The 23,240-nt window shown below is 39.7% G+C and overlaps 1 protein-coding gene across 7 annotated transcripts in view; it reads right to left on the bottom strand.

Annotated features, from left to right (window-relative positions):
- Positions 1-3,624, bottom strand: part of Tank (TRAF family member associated NFKB activator) — a 67,031-nt gene extending 63,407 nt beyond the window's left edge. For 2 of the 7 annotated variants that reach the window (XM_036184891.1, XM_036184892.1), the window contains exon 1: positions 2,003-2,060. In XM_036184891.1, coding sequence (XP_036040784.1) covers positions 2,003-2,016 — 14 coding nt within the window. In that variant the 5' untranslated portion in view covers positions 2,017-2,060. Of the gene's footprint in view, positions 1-2,002; positions 2,062-2,619; positions 2,838-3,567 lie in introns of those variants that run through there. The other 5 variants (XM_036184887.1, XM_036184893.1, XM_036184889.1 and 2 more) reach the window with 5 other exon arrangements.
- Between the last annotated feature and the right edge of the window lie 19,616 nt (positions 3,625-23,240).

Below are 23,240 nucleotides of genomic sequence, written 5' to 3'. Positions count from 1 at the left end.
CTTTGGAGCCTGTGCTGGATCTCTCTTTGTAGACCAGGCTGGCCTCAAACTCATTGAAATCCACCTGCCTCTGCCTCCTGAGTGCTGGGATTAAAGGCGTGCACTACCACCACCCGGCTGTTTCTAGCATCTTAAGAGCATAAATATTATTGGGTGATTTTAACTCATTTGTATTCATTTATGTCAAGTGAAGTTTGTGCTTCTATCTTCTGTCTTATTGTTCTATTGCTTTGAAGAGACATCATGATCAAGGCAACTTACTAAAAAAAAATTAAAAAAAAAAAACATTTAATTGGGGCTTGCTTACAGGTTCAGAGGGTCAGTCCATGACCATCAAGGAGTTTGGAAGCAGTAGCTGAGAACTTTACATTCTGAGCCTTTTGAAACCTCAAAGCCCACCCCTACAGACACACCTCCTTCTCCAAGGCCACACCTCTAATTCTGCCTAAACAGTTGTTCTGAAGCAAGCAAATACATGAGCCTATGGAGGTTATTCTCATTTTATCCACATTTCCTTTAGAATTTATGCTGTCATTTCTCCTCCGCTTGCTGTGGTGAACTTCAATAAGTAAAGGAAAAGAGGAAGCTATTAGAATAGGTAGGAAATGAACTATATTCAGGAAAGGGTAACACAGGACTACCTTTAGGGTGGATGGCTAATGCAGTCTTTTAAACTAGGTGCAGGATTTAACATATGATCCAACAAACTGAGGGGTGTTAGAAAAGGCAAGAGTACCTGGTTCTAAGCAACTGAAAAATATGCCTTTCAGACCTTTGTAGTATATGTGTCACATTTGTCAACCCCTAATCTTTAAAAAGATTAAAAAAAAAAAACAAAACCCTCATAAACCTGTGCTGGAATATATAGACCTGACTGGCTTGGAACTTGCTATGGAAACCAGATTGGCCTTGAACTCAGTAGAGCTCCTGCCTCTGCCTCCCAGTCTTGGAATGAAAGGCATGTGCCACCATGCTTGGCTTTCTCTCTCTCTCTCTCTCTCTCTCTCTCTCTCTCTCTCTTTTTTTTTTTTTTCACACTGGGTCTCATGTGTCCCGATCCCTCTACTTTAAAAAATAAAAGAAACTTTCAGTCAGTTGGGAAAAAACTGATTAATTTTTTTACATTTATTCCCGTGTGTGTGTGTGTGTGTGTGTGTGTGTGTGCGCGCGCGTGCGTGCGCGTGTGTGTGTGTGTGTGTGCGCGCGTGCGTGTGTGTGTGTGTGTGTGTGTGTGTGCGTGCGTGCGTGTGTGTGCGTGCGTGTGTGTGTGTGTGTGTGTCTGTCTGTCTGTTTCGGAGGACAGCTTGGGGAACTGGGTCTCTCCTTCCACCATGCTGGTCCTGAGGACAGAACCCAGACGTCAGGGTTTGTTGCAGGCATCTTTACTTGCTAAGCATCTCATCCACTTAAAAACTGATGCTCAGAAATTATTTGGGGGAAAAAATGGCTACCCATTTGTAGTTTGGTTTCTGCTGCTATAGTAAACACGATGACCAAAAGCAACCTGAGGACCCCGAAGGGGTTTACTTAGGGGAGTTAGGGCAGGACCTCAAGCAGGAAGTTGGGGGCAAAGATTCTGGAGGGGCACTGCTTCCTAGCTTGTCCCCCTGGTTTGCTCAGCTTGCTGTCTTATAAAGTCTTGTAATGCCCACCTGCCCAGGAACGACAGTGCTTAGAGTGAGCTGGAACTCCTCATATCAACCAACAATCAGTCTAGAAAGTGTCACACAGACATGTCCGCAGGCCAATCTGATGGAGGCAGTGTCTCCAATGAGAATGTCTCTTCTCAGGTGTGTCTAGGTTTTCAGCATGCTGACAAAAACTATGTCACCACTCACAAGAAAAATTATCTCCAGCATACAAAAATAATTTTATATGTTTGAATTAGTAAATTATTAAAAACAGATAACATAGGAAGTGATCCCAATAATTTGTGAGCAGACAGTAATCTTGGATTTTACAAATGTAGGCACTTAAAGCCAGATGACAGTAGTTTAAGTACCTGGAAGCTATCATGAAGGGTTACGATGTCTGTTTCTTCCTGAGTGCTAGGACTAAAAGCACGGGCCACCATGTTGGGCAACAACTGTATCTCTTTTTTAAAAAAGACCAAAAAACCAACCAACCAACCAAACAACCAAACAAAAACTAAGACAAAACAAAACAAAAAAACAACCAAAAGACAAAACAACAGCAACACAACCAAAAAACAAAACAAACAAACTTGGAAAAAATGAATAAAGTCAACAATTCTAGAGGAATGTCATTGTGACAATAATACACCTACATATTTTACCTATTATACATTAAAAAAAAAAACCAAACAAACCAAACCAAAACAACAACAAAAAACTCTGCTGGGCAGTGGTGGCACTTCTTTGAACCCAGCACTCCGAGGCAGAGGCAGGCCGATCTCTGCGAGTTCAAGGCCAGCCTGGTCTACAGTGTGAGTTCCAGGATACCCAAGACTGTTTCACAGAGAACCCTGTCTCAAAGAAACAAAAAACAAAAACAAAACTAAAACAGCAGATCACAGAAGAGTATGCATGGTCTCATTTCATAGGGGAGTAAAATAACATGATCATGCGCCTTTTAGAGATGTGGAAGGCTTTGTCTTACATGATCGAAAACGATTTGGTGGGGTTTCACATTCTACTGTATTATTTGAGAGTTTACGGTCCCTCTCAAAGAGAACAAAATGATTTTTCGAAAGAAAGTGGTGCTTGTTTTTCTGCTCCAAGTCTCGAACAGCAGGGCATTATCTTTCCTTCAACTCTCTGCATCACTTCACTTTCTATACCATCATTTCTTCTTTTATGACAACTTCTCCAAAGCGTCTGTGAGAGAAAAGACACCCAGGAAGGCTACTCAGTGCAGCCTGCCTAACAGTGAGAGAGCCCCAGTCCTCTGGGGTAACGCAGCGCCCCCTCCCCTTGTTAGGATTTCTTGACAATCACCCTTCTCTGGTGGGTAACTCTGCCACCCCGTTTACACCGCGGCGGGGACCGTCTGCATGACTAGTGCCCACGGGTGGCCACTTCTGCTCTTTGCATCTCAAGTCTCCCATTCTCTCCGGGACCTGTGGGGGAAGTTACTCAACTCCTCATTGACAAGACTCTGATGACACGCCACACAGGAAAGCAGAGAAGGGGATTGTGCAACTCCCGGGATACACAGAAAGAACCTAGTAAGTGTTCGAGAGCAGAACCGTCAGGGCAGCCGCTTCTGCAGGCCAGCCTCTCTCCCGCAGGGAAGTCGAGGACCCCGCGTCGCGCTCATTTCCCGGCCCCGGGAAGCAGCACTGAGGGCGGCAGTCACCCAGCCGCGGCGGTGGGGGACCGTCGTGCCGAAGCCGACCGAGATCACGGGCCGGGAAAGCCCCACAGGGTCAGCTCGGGGGCAGGGACCATGCTTTCTCTCGCTCAAAATCACCCGGTAAACGCGCTGTGGCCGCAGCTCCGCTTCTCCGGGGAGACCTCGCTGCAGCGCGTCCCTCCCGCTCACACACCCCGGTCGGTCCTGCGTCCTCCGGCTCGGCCGACCCAGACACTCTCAGTTTTTACTCACAGTGAAGGGTTTCCGCGGCGCTCTCCCACGCCACAGGTCGCCGGTGCCCGGCCGAATGACTACAGCCGGAAGTTGCTTTCCGTTCCAGTTCAAAGGGCAGCGGCTGCGCGCTGAGTCATGAACGCCTCACCTTCCACCCGCCCGGCCAGGCCCCGCCCACGCCCCGCCTCTAGCCGAGGCCCCGCCCACAAAGCCCCGCCCTCGCCAAGCTCCACCCTACCTAGCCAGGCCCCATAGGAAACACATCTGTTTGCGAGAGAATCTTTCATTATATTTAAAGGTCATTTCAGTGTCTTACCTAGAACTTTGAGCAAACCATAAAATAACTAGTAATATCACCCTATATGTAGGTTAGAGAACCACTCAGAAAAACTTGAGATATTGTGAAATTCCTGTTTAGAGGAGGTAGCGAAAGACCCAGGAATCTGCATTTTTCACCGTAGCCTCATGTGAATGTAATTAAGTGAACCACTTAATTATGTGAATTGAGAAATACTACACATGCACATCAATTTGGTGTTTCCCCCATTAGTAATACTTTCCAAAGAACGTACTTGCTAAACAAAATTCAATTGTTCGTAAATGGGAGTACAAATTTATTTTAAAATTCCCTATGGATTAAAAGTTTCTCATGATTCTATTGACAGACATGCTTGAATGGTTTAAGAGAGACGTCTCAGATGGACACAGCAAGGAAAACATCTTTTCTCTGTTAGAACAAGAGGATCGGGTTCTGGCTGCCCCCGTTTTTCCTCTACCTCTGGCACTTACATGTGTTTTGTTTATATAGGTCAGTAAGTCCAAGGATTCAAGCACTTGTCAAGTGCCAGCTGTGAGCCTGATTATTTGGAGCAACTTTTAAAAGTCAAAGTTTAAAAGAATTTTAAAACAGCATCAGCTGTGGTGGCCTGCACAGAACCTGCGCAAAATCAAGCTAATCAACTCTCTGGCTCTGAAGCAGCGGGGCTCACAGACCTGTATCACTAATTGAGGCGCTCTGGACACTGGATCCAGAGGAGGAGGGGCCAGTTTTCTTTAAAGTGTGACCCATTCTCCTTTGGATGACCTGTTTTGGGTGAATACACATAGACAACACGAAGTGGGCTTAGTGGTCACTTGAAAAAAAAAAAAGACGAAGTTGGGAGAGGGGGTGGATCTAGGAGAAGTTGAGGGGGATATGATCAAAACGTGCTATAGAGAATTCTATAAAAATATTAAAAATTTTAACAAGCAGAAACTTCTCAAATATAACGTTTGGATCAAGTGATTTCTTTCTTTTTTCTTTTTTTTAAAGGTTTATTTATTATGTATACAGTGTTCTGCCTGCATGTATGCCTTCACACCAGAAGAGGGCACCAGATCTCATTACAGATGGTTGTAAGCCACCATGTGGCTGCTGGGAATTGAACTTAGGACCTCTAGAAAGCAGTCAGTGCTCTTAACCTCTGAGCCATCTCTCCAGCCCTGTGATTTCTTTTTGTAATAGGTAATCACATTAAATTTGATACAGCACTGCTTACATTACATGCTTTGCTTTTTCTAGAGCAGGCTTAGGCACAAAACAAAATTGAGAAGAAGGGCTAGAAATTCCAATATGCCCTTCATCTCCACATATATAAGCTTGTACAATGTCAGTATCCTCAGCATTGAGGTTGAAAAAACTGCTTTAAACATCAATGTGCTGGTCTTTATTAGGAGAAAATAAATTATCAGCTGCTTAAGGTAAACGCAAGGGATGTGAGAGAAGGTAAGTATATATGCATTTTGTTAGGAAACTGCCAAACTACTTGAACTCCACAAAGGGAAGTTTCTGTCCCTGCCAGCCCTTGCCAGCATTTAGTGTTCTCAATGTTCTAGATTTTGGTCATTCTAACAGGCAAAGGTGTCTGATTGTTTTAATTGGTGGCTTCTGGAGGCGAGGGTGGGGGGGGGGGGGGGTGGGAGGGTGGGGGGGTGGAGACTTTCTTAGAATATTCTTACTTGTCATCTATTTTTTTTTAAAGGTAGTCTTATCCTGTCACTCTGGATGGTCAAGAAAACTCTATGTAACCAGGCTGGCCTTGAACTCACAGACATCTGCTTGTTTCTGTTTCCTGGGTACTGGGATTAAAGGCATCTAGTTGTATCTCCCCTACATTTTTCTCTAACAGTTTCAGAGTTCCGGGTATCACACTGATATTGTAAGGGCCACCTGATAATGTCTTCTGAAAAGCAGAAATTTCAAGTTTTAATGAAGTCTAACTCATTCAGCGTTGATTTCGAGTATATTTAAAGTGGCTTTGGGAAATTCTTATTAAAATTACAGAATTAATAATACACACAGAACACAAGGCTGAATGCATAGGCAGTTTGAAATACGAATGGGCTACAAACTTTGAATAAGGAAAAATAAGCATGTCTTAAATACATAGTTTTCTTTTTCCATTCCCATGATGTTTAGTCAAGAAGAGAAGTGACTGTACATGGGAAATGAGCTTGGATATGCATAGAATCATTTAAAATAGATGATTTTTAAGATAAAAACAGTGACATATATTTTCTTCTTCCTGTAATGATTATGATTTTCATCAGAATTGGAATATAGTATATTTAATGAAGATTAAACATACAGTGTTGTGGACATCCCTAGGTAAAAGAATGAAACTAGATCCATATCTTTCACTTGCACCAAAAAAATCAACTCCAAAAGAACCAAAGACTTTAATGTGAGACCTGGAACTATAAAACCGATAGAGAAAAATGTAGGGGAGATACTTCTAGATCTAGAAACAGGCAAGAACTTTCAACAGGACTCAAATTGCTCAGGAAATAAGGCTAACAATTGACAAATGGGACCTTATGTTAAGGAAGTAAAGAGATAGCCTACAGAATGGGAGAAAGTCTTTGTTAGTTGTACATTTGAAAGTGGATTCATATTTAGAATATACAAAGAACTCAATAAATTAAACAGGGAAACAAACCAGTAGACAAATAAGCCAATGAAATGGACAGTGCCCAAAAGATGAAATACAAATGGCCAACAAACATATAAAAATGTTCAATGTCACCGACTGTGAGAGAAATAAAAATTATAACTATATTGACACTCCATCTTACCCTAGTCAGCATGGCAGCTCTTCAGAAAACAAAAACAGAATGCTTGCTGATAAGAATTGGACAAAAGGGAATCATTATATTCTGTTGGTAGGAAAGTAAATTAGTCCAGTCACTACAGAATATGCAGGTTTCTCAGAAAACCAAAAGCACATATGAGCCAGCTACAACATTCCTGAGTATTTACCGGAAGGGCTCCAAGTTGATATATCATAGAGAAATTTGCTCGCCAATATTTATTGTAGCACTATTATTACAATATCTGTTATGGAACCAAACAAGGTATCCAACAACAGAGAAATGGATAAAGAAAGTGGATTTTTTAGTTTTAGGTTTGATTTGTACTTCCTAGGCTTAAAATAAATACATAAAATCATGTATATGCTCACACACATGTTTATATGACACAAAAAATAGCAGTGAAATTATCGAAGAGAACAAAAAGGGCAATGGGAAGGGAGAGAGCTGAGGAAGGGAAGGTGGGAGAGTGGGGGATGGGAGAGTGGGGGAGGGAAATATGCTCATGTACAATCCATGTTTTATGAAAACTTTAAAAACTGTATTGAACTAACATCGGTAGAATTATTTTGTGTGTGTATATATATGCAGTGTCCATGTGTTTCTAAGATGTGTGTGTGTGTGTGCGTGTGTGTGTGTGTGTGTGTGTGTGTGTGTGTGTGCACTGTTGAACACTCTGTATCCAAGTGTGTGAAACCAATAATGAGAGAAAATGAGTAGACAGAGCTGGAAGTTTGAGCCTCGCTCAGAGCTTGCTTTTTATATATGATTTCTATTTTAAAGGACCAATAATAAGTTTTACCTAGCTGTGTTGGGGATTTAGCTCAGTGGTAGAGTGTTTGCTTGCCTAGCAAGCACAAGGCCCTGGGTTTGATCCTCAGCTCCAAAACGAAACAAAACAAAACAAAACAACCCAAAAACCCAAGTTTTACCTAGCCAGGCATTATTTTCATAATGAAAAGTGACAGTCTGTGTAAGGGGTCTGTCTCACTTCAGCCCAATACCCATAGTTCCAAAGTTGATGACTAACAGTTTCAAGCTGAAGAGTTAGCTGTGAACTGTACATGACTATATGGTCTCCCAGTTCAAGATCTGTGCTGAAGAACTAGTAGCAGCCAGACAGAAGTGTGAACCAAGGGGAATCCACACAGCAACCAGAAAAGGCAACACTAGCCTTCAAATGAGCAAAGGCAAGCCGAGTGGAGTGGCACACACAGTTAATCTCGGCACTCAGGAGGCAGAGGCAGGCAGACCTCTGTGAGTTCAAGGCCAGGCTGGTCTATATAGTGGATTCTAGGATAGCCAGAGCTATATAGTAAGATCCTATTTCCAAAAAATAAAAATAAAAAACGAAAAAACAAAAAACAAAAAACAAAAACAAAAGCCAAGCGGTGGTGGCGCACGCCTTTAATCCCAGCACTTGGGAGGCGGAGCCAGGCCGACCCCTGTGAGTTCAAGGCCAGACTGATCTACAGAGCAAGATCCAGGCCAGGCACCAAAACTAAAAACCCTGTCTTGAAAAACCAAAAAAAAAGAAAAAAAAAAAAGAAAAAAAAAAAGAAAGAAAGAAAGAAAGAAAGAAAGAAAAATACAGATAAGTAAACACAAAACAAAGGATGCCTTTGAGAAGATTATGCTACATAAAGAAAACACAAAACAGTGAACATTTTGGAATATGATTTATAGGCATGGCAAATAAGATTTTTTATATATATATACTCTCTGTCCTCAGTGTCACAGTCTGTCCCCATTGCCACCCTTTGTTCAAACCACTGTCAAATCATAATTATCTTAATGACCTTATAACTATTCTCACATTTTCTCTTGCCAAATTTTAATGTTAGCATGTTCCTGGACTTTTTATCACCTAGAGTCACTCTATGTCATCTCATCCCATGAATGTAAAATCCAAACTATCAACCTGGAATAAGTATTACTTCCATGTCTCTAGACAGTATCCTAGCACTCAGGAGGTAGAGGCAGGAGGATCAGGTATCAAAATCAACCTTGGCACATAGAGTTTGAACCAACCTGAGCTACATGAAACTTATCTCAGAAGAAACAGAAAAATTCCTTACTTGGGGCTGCGTATGTAGGCTGTTGGTAGAGTGCTGGCCTCGCATATGTGAAACCTTGTGATTTCCTGCACCACTGCCAGGTGTGGCAGTGCACACCTGTAACCCTAGCACTCTGGAGCTAGAGGCAGGAGGATAAAAGATTCAAGGTCATCTTCAGATACAAGTTCTTCAGATACTGGTTCAGCCTGGCCTACTTGACACCCTACCTCTCAAGGAAAAACATAAAGAGCCCAAGACAAAATGAGACTCTTGGAAGTATCAAGACAGTAAGAAGAGGAGCCAGGTTAACAGTGATACACAACTGTAATCTCTGGTGGAGGCAGAGGACAGGTAGAAACAGCAACTGTGGGGCTAGTCTGGGCTACACAAGTCTATCAATATATTGTCTATCATCTATCTATCTATCTATCTATCTATCTATCATCTATCTATCATCTATTTCTATCTAAATATCTCTATTATAAATGTATATATACATATCAAAAGAGAAGTGTCATACTTTCTGCAAGCAATTGTTAAGATTAATGGCAGTTTGGTGGCTGGACAGATGGCTCAGTGGTTAAGAGCACTGGCTAGCTTCCCAGAGTTATGCATTTTGGCTCACAATAGTGTGTCAGGTGATTTCCAGGAGTCTGCAACTCCAGTTTCAGGGGATCTGATGCCATTTTTCTGGCCTCCAAGGACTCTAGGCACACATATGGTGCATAGACATGCATGCAGTCAAGCAATGATACACATAAAACAAACTTTTTGTTTTGTTTTGTTTTGTTTTGTAAAAAAGAGATTAACAGCAGTTTTGCTTTGACAACCAACTGAAAATGCAGGAGAAAAAGTGTGAACTAAGAATTCTATATCCCAGCACTCAGGAGGCAGAGGCAGGTAATCTCTGTGAGTTTGAGGCCAGCCTGGTCTACAAAGCGAGTTCCAGGAGAGCCAGGGCTGTAACACAGAGAAACCCTGTCTTGAAAAACAAAACAACAACAACAAAAAAGAATCCTATAACCAGAAAAACTATCCTTCAAAAATTAAGAAGAAAGAAGACACTGTGACATTAAATAAAAGCTGAAAGAATTTGTTGTTAGTAGATTTATTATAAAGAGTAAGAAAGCAAGTAATGGAGGATGGACTTTTTAAAATCCCACTAGAATTGAAACCATATAAAGAAACGACGTTTTTCAGTACAATCGGTCAACTACATAAGTACAAATTTCAGCATGATTCAGTTTTTGTTTATAATTTCTCTTTTTTATTTTCTACATGAGCATACGATATATAGAGATAACTTGCAAGAAGACATAAAGGAGGGACTACACTAACAGAATAGTTTATGGATGTTCCTAAAATTAAGCCTACATTAATTTAAATTATTTTAATCTCCATGTGACCCCTAAAAAACATCTTTTAAAAATACATAAGAGAAAAATCAGAAGGGGCTCAAATGGTGCAGAGTCAGAAGGCGGAAGTATGGAAGTAACAGAGGAAGTAAGGAACGGAACAATGGTTTATACGGACATGCAGAAGCATTTGCTAGTTAAGGGGATGGTGTCTGCAAAAGAACTACATTTACAAGGATAATTCAAGCAGTGACCTTGCTTACCAAGCCTCTGTTAGCTTCTGGGTCAGGCAGCTGACAACAAACATTCCAGAAAGTTGCCATCTTGCATTCACAGAATAGTTTAAGGAAGGTGACAATGATGTCAGGACATCTCCTAGGCAAACAAGAAGCGACTGAGAAGGATGCTGACCAGTCAAGCCACCAGATGAGTTGAACCTCTTTGAAAGAGAATGGCATCTGAGAACTTAAAAGCAATTCTTACACTGAGGAGGAAATATCTTACATCACTGTGCTGTGAGTTTGATTTTGCCTTTTTACTTCTAAAGTTAAGTTAGAATAATTAGTACTACCGTATGATTTCTCCTGAAAAGAAGCTCAGTGGTTGAATTTTGGAAATACTTAAAACAGACTAGCTGCATTTTTATTGAATTTTAAAATTGCTTTATTTAATTTGACATTAAAGCAAAATTAAAAGATGGCTTAGTTTTTCTCTTGAACTTTTAATGTTTCCTTGTCTAAACCAATCCTCAACCAAATACTTAGTAATATTTAGAACTCATAAATAGACCTTTTATTATGAATGTGTGAAAATAATTGATGTTCTTTTAAAGATTTTTTTTCTTTCACTAAGGAAATTTTTAAATTTCATGATAAGACTGCTGATAGGTAATACCTAATTTTTTCTTTTCTAGTAATTCAGAGATATTATTTTTATTTATTGTAGCACATTCCTCAGTGAAAACTAACAAATAGTATCAGATCTGAGTAGATTCAGCTTCTTGCCTTGCCCTGGACTGGTGGGATTTCTTTATTGTCTGTCCTCTTGATTAAGAGCCATTGGTGTATTTTTTTAACTTGACTAGTCATTAACAAATTCACTTGCATGTTGGACTTTATTTCCAAATACAATGTCACTTGAATTATTGTGATTATAGATTAAGGTAGTGCCATGGTAAAAAAAATATAATGTTTGAAGACATTTACTTATGTGTTCATTGGACTGTTTTTTCCCAAGTGACATAATTATTCACCTACTGTTCAGCCTGGGTATTTTTATTTTGCTTGGATTTTTAAAAAAGAAGAACGGTCTAAGAAATACATACATCAAGTAGTACACGGCAGCAGTCTTTTCTTATTAGTGATCACTTTAAAAATAGATGGAGAGCAAAGCTTGGCCAAATATGGACAATCCAGTATAATCAAACAATCAAACTCCGTGCTGTCTAGAAGAGACTTATTTTAGATGAAAAGACACAGATAGATGAAAATGGAAGATGTGGACTCGAGAGTTGGCTTAGTGGGTAAAGAATTTGCCATGCAAGCATGAAATTCCAAGTTTGAATCCCCAGAACTATGTAGTCATATGTTGTAGCATACATCTGTAATTCTAGCACCATTGTGTGGAGATGGGAGATGGAGACAGAGTCCCTGGATGCTCAGCAGCCAAGTAGCCTGGTGTACAGTGGAAAAGAAAACCAAACCAAACCAAGGGTACCTTTCTCAAAGATGGAAGGTGAGAACCACTAGCATTTGAGGGTGTCCTCTGACCTCTACAGGTGTGCCATGATATACATGCACATGAATACGCAAATAGAAATACTCACACACACACACACACACACACACACACACACACACACATATTGTACACAAACACACAAAGACAAAATAATAATAATAAAAGATGAAAAATAGTTTTGCATACAATAACCAAAAGAGAGATGGGTAACTATACTAATGTTAGTCAGAATATGTCTTAAGTAAAAAAACTTGTATAGGAGACATACCATAAGATTGTATCACCAAAAGGAACCATTCACCAAGAAGATATAACAATTATACACATAAATAGCAGAGGGCCCTAAAATAAATGAAAAGAACATTTCCAGAATTGGGAAGAGAAATAGACTACAATAATCATTGGAGATTTTGTTATGCCACATTTGATGAGGAACAGAAAAACAGACCAGAGAGGGGAAAGACAACTTGGAATACTACTATCTGCCAACTAAGCCAAACTAATGTAAACAGAGCACTGTGCCAACAGGAAGCAGAACACACACTCTCAGCAAATGGACAAGGATGCTTCTCCAGGATAGAGCAAAAGCTGCCCCCTCCAAAGTCTCAATGTATTTTAGAAGATTGAAGTCATTTGAAATATCTTCTCCAACAAAGATGGCATGAAGAAGTCAGTAATCCAAGGAAAACTGGAAAAGACATAAATCTGTGAAAACCGACACATTCTTAAGCTACTAAGGAGTCAAAAAGGAAATCACAAAAGAAAGTAGATTTTGTTAGAGATGAATGAAAGCAAAAATTGCAACACATGAAAGTTCACATAGTAAAAATCGTGCTCAGTGAGACCTTAATTCCAGTTTATGTTGATATTAAGAAAGAAGACCAGGGGCTGGAGAGATAGCTCGGGGCATAAAGTCGCTCACCCACAAGCCTGACCACTTGAGCTCAATCCTGAGCACAAACAAGGTGGGAGGAAAATAACCATACTCCCTCAAAGTCGTCTTTGATCGTTACACACAGTAAATAAAATTTGTGATCAAAAAAGAAAAGGAAAGCAAGCAAGCAAACTAGGTGGGGAGCTAGGAGAGAGCACTTCCTTACAAACATAGGAACCTGAACTTGATCTCCAGAACCCAGGTAAACAAATAAGTCGGGTGTGGTGGTGGGCTCCTGTAATTCCATTGATAGAGAATAAGAGGTAGGTGGGATAAAGTAAGACCCTGTATACTTCAAAGAACTAGAAAAAAGAGAAACAAATTATCAGGGGGAAGGGATTAACAAAGATTAGAAGAGAGAGAAGTAAAATAAATAATAAAAAAATTTAAAGACTCAATAAAATAAAAAGATCTGGATTAGTTATAACCGAGCTAATACAGATATCACTAACAAGACCCAACTTGAAGGGAGGAAATAGGATGATATACAGGAGTTTATAGTTCCTGCTTAGCTTTTTTTTCTAAATATAAAATTGTTCTAAAATAATTCAACTGACTTACATCGCGTTATAATTAAAAAGAAAATAAAACTGAAGTTAAAAACTGTAAGGTAAAGTACATACTGAGTTTGTGTAAGGTCAATCCTCGGTGTGCCCCACGTCCACCCAGTGCAGACCTCCAAAGCCAAACCAAAATAGCCCTCCTTAGACTATGAAATCAGGCTAATGTAAAAGTGACATATAAACAGTTATCAGATGTAGTTAAAAGATCCCTAGCCCCCGGGCGGTGGTGGCGCACGCCTTTAATCCCAGCACTCTGGAGGCAGAGCCAGGCAGATCTCTGTGAGTTTGAGGCCAGCCTGGGTTACCAAGTGAGTTCCAGGAAAGGAGCAAAGCTACACAGAGAAACCCTGTCTCGAAAAACCAAAAAGAAAAAAGAAAAAAAGATCCCTAGCCTTAAATTATTAGAAAACAATAAAGGCTTAAAAATACATAACTAAACATAATCAGGAACTGAGGAAAATAAAATAATCTTTAAAATACCAGGAAAATATTATCAAAGATAAAACCAAAAGGTATTTTTTATAAAGCTAAGTATAAAATGTCACAGGGATTAGTTCTGTGATATAACCAATCAATAAAAAAGAGGGCTGGAGAAATGGCTCATAGGTTAAGAGCACCGGCTGCTCTTCCAGAGGGCCGGGGTTCAATTCCCAGCACCCACATGGCAGCTCACAACTGTCTGTAACTCCAGTTCCAGGAGATCTGACACTCTCACACCAATGCACATAAAATAAAGTTAAATAAATAAAAGAAAAAAAGAAAGACAATATATAAACAAAGTGAACACTAAGAAGGGTTACAGAAATGGAAAAAAATGTGTCAGATAATATGTTTGTCAATACATTTGAAAAAATTGATCAGAAGAATTGTTTTAAAAATAATTGTTTTCAAAAGTCTGCACAGGTTCAAGCCAGGCAGACTCCCAGCACTGAGAGGAGGATGTGGACACCAGCCCCCACTCCTAAGCAAGAAGCCATCTCTTAACTGATATCCAAGGCAAAAGAGAAATCTGTTTTCTCCAATGAGGTCTCACCCGGTTTAGTAACAAAACAAACTCAATAGTATTTTTGTAGACATTTTGTATCCTTTTGCTTTGTTTGGACATTCTTTTGTCTTATTGGTCTTTTTATTGTTCGTTTTGGTTTCCATTTGTGTGTGTGTGTGTGTGTGTGTGTGTGTGTGTGTGTGTGTGTGTGTGTGTGTGTGTGTGTGTGTTGTGTTTCTTGGGTTTTGGTTTTTATTTGTTTTAGAGAGAGGGAGAGAAAAGAAAGCAAGGTTGGTGGAGAGGATCTAGGAAGACTTGGGGGAGGGGAACCATGATCAAAATACATTGTATAAAAATTTTTTTCAATTAAAGATTACTTTTCTTTTTTAAAATATCATTTATTTAATTTTATTTTATGTGCATTGGTATAAGGATGTCAGATCCCCTGGAACTGAAGTTGCAGACAGTTGTGAGCTGCTATGTGGGTACTGGGAATTGAACCCAGGTCCTCTGGAAGAGGAGGTAGTGTTCTTAACTGCTGAGCCATCTCTCTCACCCCTAAAGATTACTTTTCAAAAGAATCGTCTTCAAACAAAACCTGAACTGTGTGAAAAAACATCAAGATCAAAAATAATAGAAGACACTAGAAAAAGTTGTAAAGAATGACTTGCCAAGGGTTGGGGATTTAGTTCAGTGGTAGAGCGCTTGCCTAGCAAGCACAAGGCCCTGGGTTTGGTCCTTAGCTCTGGCAAAAAAAAAAAAAAAAAAAAAAGAATGACTTGCCAGCAGACGTGCCAAGGTCCATGTTGTGAATTGATTGCTTAGACATTTCAAGGAACAGATCACGTGGGTGAAACTTGTTAGAATATGGAGCGTTTGGGCATTTTATTCCTCGATTTACTTTCTGAAAATAAACTTTAGTATAGAAACTCATCAGTGATAGGTTCCATAAAATGAAACTATAGACAAATTTAATGTCTTATGAATATGAATGTGAAAATTCTGAGTAACTCACAAACATGTGCTTTCCAGTACATATTTTCTTAATGTAAACTAGACATGAGAGAATCCATTTGGACACACATTTTGCATCCTCTCTTTGGATGTGACTTTCGAAAGCTGTTTGCAGGAACCATATGAACAGCTGCTTTGTTTACAGACCCGGTTGCTCTGCCTGGATAGGGCTCCTTGGCTTAGAACCACATTGTTTTCAGTCTTTTCTGTTAGTTTGAGCTGTGAACTGAATTGTGAAGCCAAAATGATAGAAGAGAGGCGTCTAAGCATGTGGATTGAAGAGAAAAAGGAAATGTGTAGGCTTGGTTTGGTTTGATCAACCAATTTATTATTTTAATCTGAGAAATAACAAAGCACAGTTTCTAATTATAATTCAGCTCTGCCACAGAAATATGCACAGCAGCAACCTGACTTCTGCTAAGTCTTTTAAAAAAGCAGATCCTTGCCTCATTAGAAATGCTAAAATCAGATAGTTGTCTCTAATGTTACCAAAGACGTGCGATATTATTTAAAAATTATATATTTTTATTAAATGCACCCTTAATAAGCCAGGATATTGATAATTATTATTTTTTGATTATAAAAGCATTTCTTTCAAACCAGCAGCCAATCTCCATCTTCATATTAACCACTAGGGAAATTCCCCTGAGATCAGAAATTTAACAGTCGACTGCTTTCTCCTCTGTTATGAGCCCTGATCCAGAAATTCTAGCTGGTATGGTGAGGTAACAAGAAGGAGGAAGCATGTCCAAGTATCCTTTTTGATCTAGAAGTCACATGTAAATTATGTAACTTAGAAAAAAATAAGAGATGGATAAAATGACTAGATAGAATTATGAAATCAAGATGTTGGCAATAGTTAAAACATACCAGAAAGAATATTCTTATATGGATAATTCCCCTACTGTGCACATAAGGAGACAAAGCAAACTGACTTGGAACATATTCTACTATTTATAGCTACAATGTATAATGCGAAAGACTCTGAATGTTTACGGAGGCCTCAATACATAGAAAGACAGCACGTGCTGGGCCGTGATGGCACATGCCTTTAACCCAGCACTCAGGAGGCAGAGGCAGGTGGATCTCTCTGAGTTTGAGGCCAGCCTGGTCTACAGAGTGAGATCCAGGATAGGCACCAAAACTACACAGAGAAACCCTGTCAGGAGATAGAAAAGAAAAAAAAAAGACAGGATGTTCACAGACAAGGCTTTATACTACCTGAACAATCATTTCCCTTAAGTTAGTGCACACATTTTCTAAAATTCCAACCAGATTTTTTCCCCAGGGGAATTTAACAGATTTGTTTTGAGTCATCCTGTTAGCCATAATAAGAAATGTTAAAGAGAAATAATTGGACATTGCTCTAGAACCCCCATTGGCTTCTGGGCATACACTTTAGGCACGATGAGTTGACATACAGTTTCATATCCCAGAGGTAGACTAGTGTGTTAGCTATGTGCTTACACATGAAACTGTATTCCTTGGGGGACCAAAGAGATGGCAGTGGATGAGTAAGAAAGGAGATAGTTTCCAGGAATGACATAATTATTCTGTGACTTGGATGAAGTCATTTTCTTTTCCCCCCATCCTACTACAGCTTGGGTTAAACATCCCAAACATAGTTTGAATATGGAAAGAAGACAGGGCAGTGGTGATAAAAAGCCAGGGAAAATGAACTGATGTCAATTTATATTTATTCCTGTCTCAATATGCCACTGAACAAGTACCATTGAAAATATGCAATCATTTTCCGCTAGCAGACACTCTCATTGAGTGTCTAAAAACTATTCATATGACAATATTGATGATAGTTCTTGATATTTAATCTAGGGTTATCCTTAAGAAAATCGTATTATATAATCTTTAATATTAATTGTGGTGATAAAAATTAAAGGTATTTTGATAACAAAGTAAGACTTGATTACTATAATTAGGAATCTTTATAACATCATAAAATATTCATCATCATGTATTTCTTATGAGAATAAAGGTAAGTTAATTTAATTTTTGAATAAACACATTTGATCACGTTGGAATTGATTTTTTAAAATAGAAGCAAAAGATATGGCTACATATACTTTTAATTTACTTCCAACTTAGTAAGCTAACTTAGGCCAAATATCTCTCAGTCTTATGGTATTAAAAAAAAACACTTCTTGAGAAGGCTTACATATCATACACAAACTTTTAAAATTCATTCAATTGAAGTCGTAAAAATATTCTATCTTAAAAGTTAGGGGAAAAGAAAAAGGGTCACAGTGTTTTCAACTTTCCTTCGGTCTTGGCTTTTTAAAGGGCAGATTTCTAACTATAACAGTGATGACAGAGGCTTCCCCGACTCCTGTCAGGAGCTGCTTAGCTGGCTGGTGTAGAAGTGGAACTGATCTTGCCAGATGTAAGACTTCCCAACCACCTTGCTATGCTAGGAACTAATAGGAATTAGTAAGATTTGGTTACCTCGTTTCCAGGTTACAGGTCTCCCTTCATAGCCTGCTTTTCTTTAAAGATGTGGGCAGGTACACATTCTGGAAGTTGTTTGCACGGTCTCTACAAATGCCGCCCAATCTGTCCTGAGCTCTCCCTTGTGTTGAACTGGGGACTTCCACTGAAAAATCCCCAGACTTGAAGACTTCCTTATTTGTAGCTGTCAACAGCCAATCATGGCGAGATATTGAAATGAAGCAAAAACTACCAGAAAATGTTCTGAAACCACCCGTGACTATAACTCTGACTTCCTTTTGAAGAAATGATATATTTTACCTGAATAGTTAAGGCATTAAAAAAATTCTAGAAATTATAAACATGAGGTTTTGGGGGAAAAAGTATGTTTCATGTAAAAAGTTTTAAAAGTAAGCTTATTTGGAAAATGTCATTTTAGTTTTTGAGTCCATTTGACCCCAAATCATTGCATTTATAAAAACAGGCAAAAACCAAGTTTGAGTATATTTTTCTTTGCTTTCTGACTTACAGAGGCCATTTGGATGAAGCCTGGTGAATAAAATAAGGTATATCTTAAGATTTCAGAGTGTGATCGTAGATACTGATAAGAAAGATGAAGCAAAGAAGATTCTTTAGACAGAATTTCTAGTTTGAGACATAGGTCACTGTTTACACAGATGAACACATGTTCCAGCATACCAGGGGAGTGTTTCTTTTCAGGTCATGTGGAACTAAGCTGTACATTTTACATGCAAATAGAAGGCAGCAACATTTGGACATTTTTCTTTGCTGTAAAATTTTAGAGCTGGAAATGCAGACACCTTCTGTTCCATTTCCCTCATTTCCCTTTTATTACAGATGAGTAAACAGTGGAGCATGAATGCTCAGCGTCACAACGTTAGAAAGCAACAGTCTCTCTGAGGGATCCGAATCCAAGCACAAGTTCATACTTCCTGCATTATGCTCTCCCACAGCAAGTCCAGGAGCTGGGACAAGACTGGATCCAGTAGGCAATCTCCCCGCTGAGTTAAGAAGGGGTTGGGGATTTAGCTCAGTGGTAGAGCGTTTGCCTAGCAAGCGAAAGGCCCTGGGTTCGATCCTCAGCTCAAAAAAAAAAAAAAAAAAGAAGAAGAAGAAGCCTGTGAAGGCTGGGCAGTGGTAGCACACACATTTAATGCCAGTTCGAGGCCAGCCTGGTCTACAGAGTGAGATCCAGGACAGGCACCAACTACAGAGAAAGCCTGTCTCAAACAAACAAACAAAACCAAAAACAAACAAAACCAAAAACGAGCGGTAGTGGCACACACCTGTAATCCCAGCACTGGGGAGGCAGAGCCAGGCAGATCTCTGTGAGTTCAAGGCCCGCCTGGGCTACCAAGTGAGTTCCAGGAAAGGCACAAAGCTACACAGGGAAACCCTGTCTCGAAAAACCAAAAAAAAAAAAAAGCCTGTGAAGACATCCCCCAGAATTCCAGTCAACAGAAGCTAAAATGTACACTTCCTGATTTATAGTCTAGTTTCTTTGCTGCTTTAAAGCACCATCATCTCTGAAATTACAAATTAAACATATTGGAGGGAATGCTGTATATGGTGAATAATTGCATATTCTTTAAAAATATTTTTTAAAGTTTCTAAAGTGCTGAATAAGCATGTTTTAAAACTGTTCTCATAAAATACACAGTGAAGCGTTTCTTTCAGCACTATGTACTTATAGCAATCTTACTGATGAAACATCGGCCGTTAAACATGCTTTTGTGCAACGGAAAAACTAAAATCTAACAATGTAAGTACAACAAAGTGAAATATCAAAAACTTAAGATAGTATTGGTGTGAGGGAAAAAATTTGTGGTAGTGAGGCAAGCTTTTAGAAGCATAGTTTTCTGGAAAAGTGGTGCTCCCATAATGACTGGGAAATAACCCCCTTTTTTTGTTCTCTCCATCCTGTACCCCTCCCTCTATTATTTACTTTGGCCATTGAGTTTGGCTGAGACCCAAACTTCTGAAAAAACTGGCTATTCCTGGAATATTGGCCTCAACCAGGTGGGGCGTTGAGAGAGGCTTCTGAGATCATGATATAGAGGCTAAGTTAGAGATGCTTTGTAAAGAAGTTATGTGTAAGTGTGTGAAATTAAAAGCCTATGACACCATTGACTAGTTTAGAATCTCGGCGAGGCAACTGAATATTTCACCTGTGGCCCTTATTGACTCCTTTGCCTTTTGCTGTTCCCCACGCTACCTTTTTAACCTCTCAGAGAAAGTCCAGTAGGAGAGGGAGGAACAGATGAGCACAGGTGTGGGAAATGGGGTGTCAAGCCCAAGTTAGGGATGCGGGCAAATCTTTGGTTCGATTCAGGCAGACAAATGGCCAAGATGTCAGCTAACCAATAAAAGCGGCAGCTCCGTGGGGTGGGAGGGCTCTCAATGTAAGTCTGTGTGGTCTGTGCCAAATACAGAGGTAATAACCAAAGAGATCAGAGCAAGAGCCACACTAGCTTTAGCAGTAGCTTCCTCAGAGTCTCTTCCTGTCTGACTTGTGTTTTTATTGCCTTTCTCTTCTGCCTTCTCACTGGCTCTAAACCCAACCACATGACTTTCTCGTCACTACTTGTCTATACAGGCCTTCAGGTCTCTATGGTTGGTACTGGGATTAAAGGTTCATGTCACTACGCTTAGCTGTGTCCTTGACAACACGAAGACTCTGCCTGCCATGTGATCGGGATTAAGGGCATGGACTACCACCTCCTGACTGATGTTCCTCGATCTCTATCACCTCTGATCTCCAGGCAAGCTTTATTTATCAACATACAAATAAAATCACATTTCAGCACAAGTAAAATATCACCATACCCCATGAAGAATTCTCTGTAGCTGTTCTTTCCCTCTAGCTCCGAGAAAGCAAAAGGTAAGTTCTGTTTGTTAACTGCTAACTAAGATTAGCTCGGTTAACTGCTGTGATTCAGGGAGACTCAGATACCTGTGAATTCAGCCAAGAAGTGGCACAGGAGTGGATGTTTAATTCCGACATTTCACCTAGGTTAGTACACCAAGCACCTGGAAGGTCAATGCTCCTTGCATGAGGTTTCTGGGAGTAGAAACATCTTTCTTGGCTCTATGTGTTGATAGATGAAAGTGCTAAGATTTTGTGGGTCTATGGCCACAGTAGGACTGACCCTGGGATGTAAATTACCATCACAAAGCAAAACGTTGGTGGTATCTGAAGAGATGAATGATACTCTTTTAGTAAGAAAAATTAAAAAAAACAACAACAACCTTCTCCAACTTCTATAAACTATGTACAGAGCTGCTGATCATGTGAGTTTACAACTTCCTATAAATTTATGCCAAATAGTTACTTCTTAGTGGTGATACTTACATTTGGTATCTGAAGGGACTCTAACCTGCCCAAGCATGGCAAACATGTCTCTGGCAGGCCTTGCCCATCTCTCCATTCCCTCTGCCTTGCTAAAAACTGTTAGATTATAGTCCCTAAGGCTAGCCACCAAGGTCTGTTCCCTTATTTGGCCACTTCCTCCTCCTGAGGCTGACTGCCAAGGTCCAGCTGTCAAAATATTGAAGTCCAGTAATCAGAAGTCCCCTTTGGCTCACCTAATTAACAAAAAACACCTCATCTTAACACGGGATTTCTCTTTTGACCTTTATAAACTGCCATTTTCCACATCTGTCTCCACTGAATCCAGAGGCAGTCCTTTGTCTTTCTCCCTCCATTCCTGCTCCCTCTGTCTCCTGTCTTTCTTTGTCTCTTATCTGCCCTTTGTCTTTCTAGGGCAAATGAATCTCCTTTGTGCTGAGAACTTGGACTTGGGGTGTCCCAGGCTGACAGGATCCTTTCAGTATCCACATTCAGTAGAATTTGGGGCCAGTGTGAATGGATGGTGAATATGAGGAGGGTAGCCAGGTAGAGAACTAACTTTACTTGTTACAATTCTTCAAAAACATATATTCTTTTCTTCTTGGCCATTTTCATACATGTATGTCCTTGTAATGAGTCATTAGCCTGTTTAATGGTCCCAGTTTTACTAAAACCCTCTTCCTCCTAAGAAACCCATCTGCTACCTTCATGTCTTTGTTCTGTGTGTGTCTCACTAGGGTCACCTGAATGAAAATGGTGGGAAATTCTTTACTGAAGCACAGACAACTTGTCAGTGACTCCATCACTAAAGAAAGTGACATATCTTCCTCCAGCCACCATTAACTGTCAGTAGTCCCTCATGAAGGGACAGGGTCTCATTAGCCCTCTCTTCCTTCATAATGAAATTTCACCAAGCCAAATCTCATGTAAGCCTTGTGCAGGTAACCACAGCACCAGTGAGTTCATGAATGCCCCAGACATACCACATCCAGAAGAAGCATTCTCAGCACTCTCTCCCAACCTCCTGCTCTTACATTCCTTCTGACTTCTGAGATAGTCCCTGAGCTTTTGGTAATAGGAAGAAATGTCACAATTCTTATATTTAAGCTGTAATCCAATTTAACAATTGGTCTTATATCAGTGCTTATTAAATTGTTTGTTTAATAAACAGTTTTACCTATTTCCTGAAATCAGGGTATCAAGCTTTGGAAGCAAGTGCCCTACACACTGAGCTATCTCAGCAGTCTGAGTTTATGAGCTTAAGAATGCAAGGAAATGATGATTTCTCGACTCATTAAGAAGGATGAAAGTAGGATATGTTAGTCACTTCTACGTCATTGTGAACAAACATGTGAGAACATGGGTTAAGGGAGGAAGGATTTCTGTAGACTCGGGATTTCAGAGGTTTCCCTTCATGGGTACTTGGTTCTGCCGCTTCCGGGTGCTTGTATGGTGAGGTAAAGTGCAATGTCACATCAGGTGATACCAACAAGAGCCAGTCAGGGACAAGGTGCCTCTTTTAAAGACACACAGTGACTTACTTTTCCCAAGAAGGCTCCCCTCTTAATAATGCACCATTAAGGTACAAATTCATCAGTGGGTTAATCTGTTGAGGAAGATAGAATCCTTACAATCCAGGCACTTTTTAAATGCTCACCATCTGGCAATCAAGCTCTTAACACATAGGTCTTTTGTGTGGGAGAACGGAGGAGCCAAATCATAGCCAAATCACTGCAGAATAGAATAGCACTTTGTGGGCAAAGAGACAGTTCTTAGGCCAGGAACTACTCATGAAAAGTAGGCATTGAGGAAGTAAAAGAATAAGGGTCAAATTAATATTTATTAATATTTAATATTTTTTTATAATCTCAATGAATTTACTGTTTCTTTTAGGTTAGATTTATGGCTTCTGCTTGTTCTTATTGCCTTTTAAGTAGATTTAAAAAAAATCTCCATTTGCTTTTTAATATTATAGAAGAGTATTTACAGTTTTGATGACATGATTTTAATATTCTTGGCACTTCTTAAAATAAAGTTTTTGATGTAAACAAACTGAGCAGCTAAGACATCTTTAGGTTTATTATTTTGAGAATGGCAATAAA

Source organism: Onychomys torridus, chromosome 4, assembly GCF_903995425.1.
Source record: "Onychomys torridus chromosome 4, mOncTor1.1, whole genome shotgun sequence".
NCBI classification, from domain to species: domain Eukaryota; kingdom Metazoa; phylum Chordata; class Mammalia; order Rodentia; family Cricetidae; genus Onychomys; species Onychomys torridus.
This window is presented reverse-complemented; position numbering and strand designations above follow the sequence as displayed.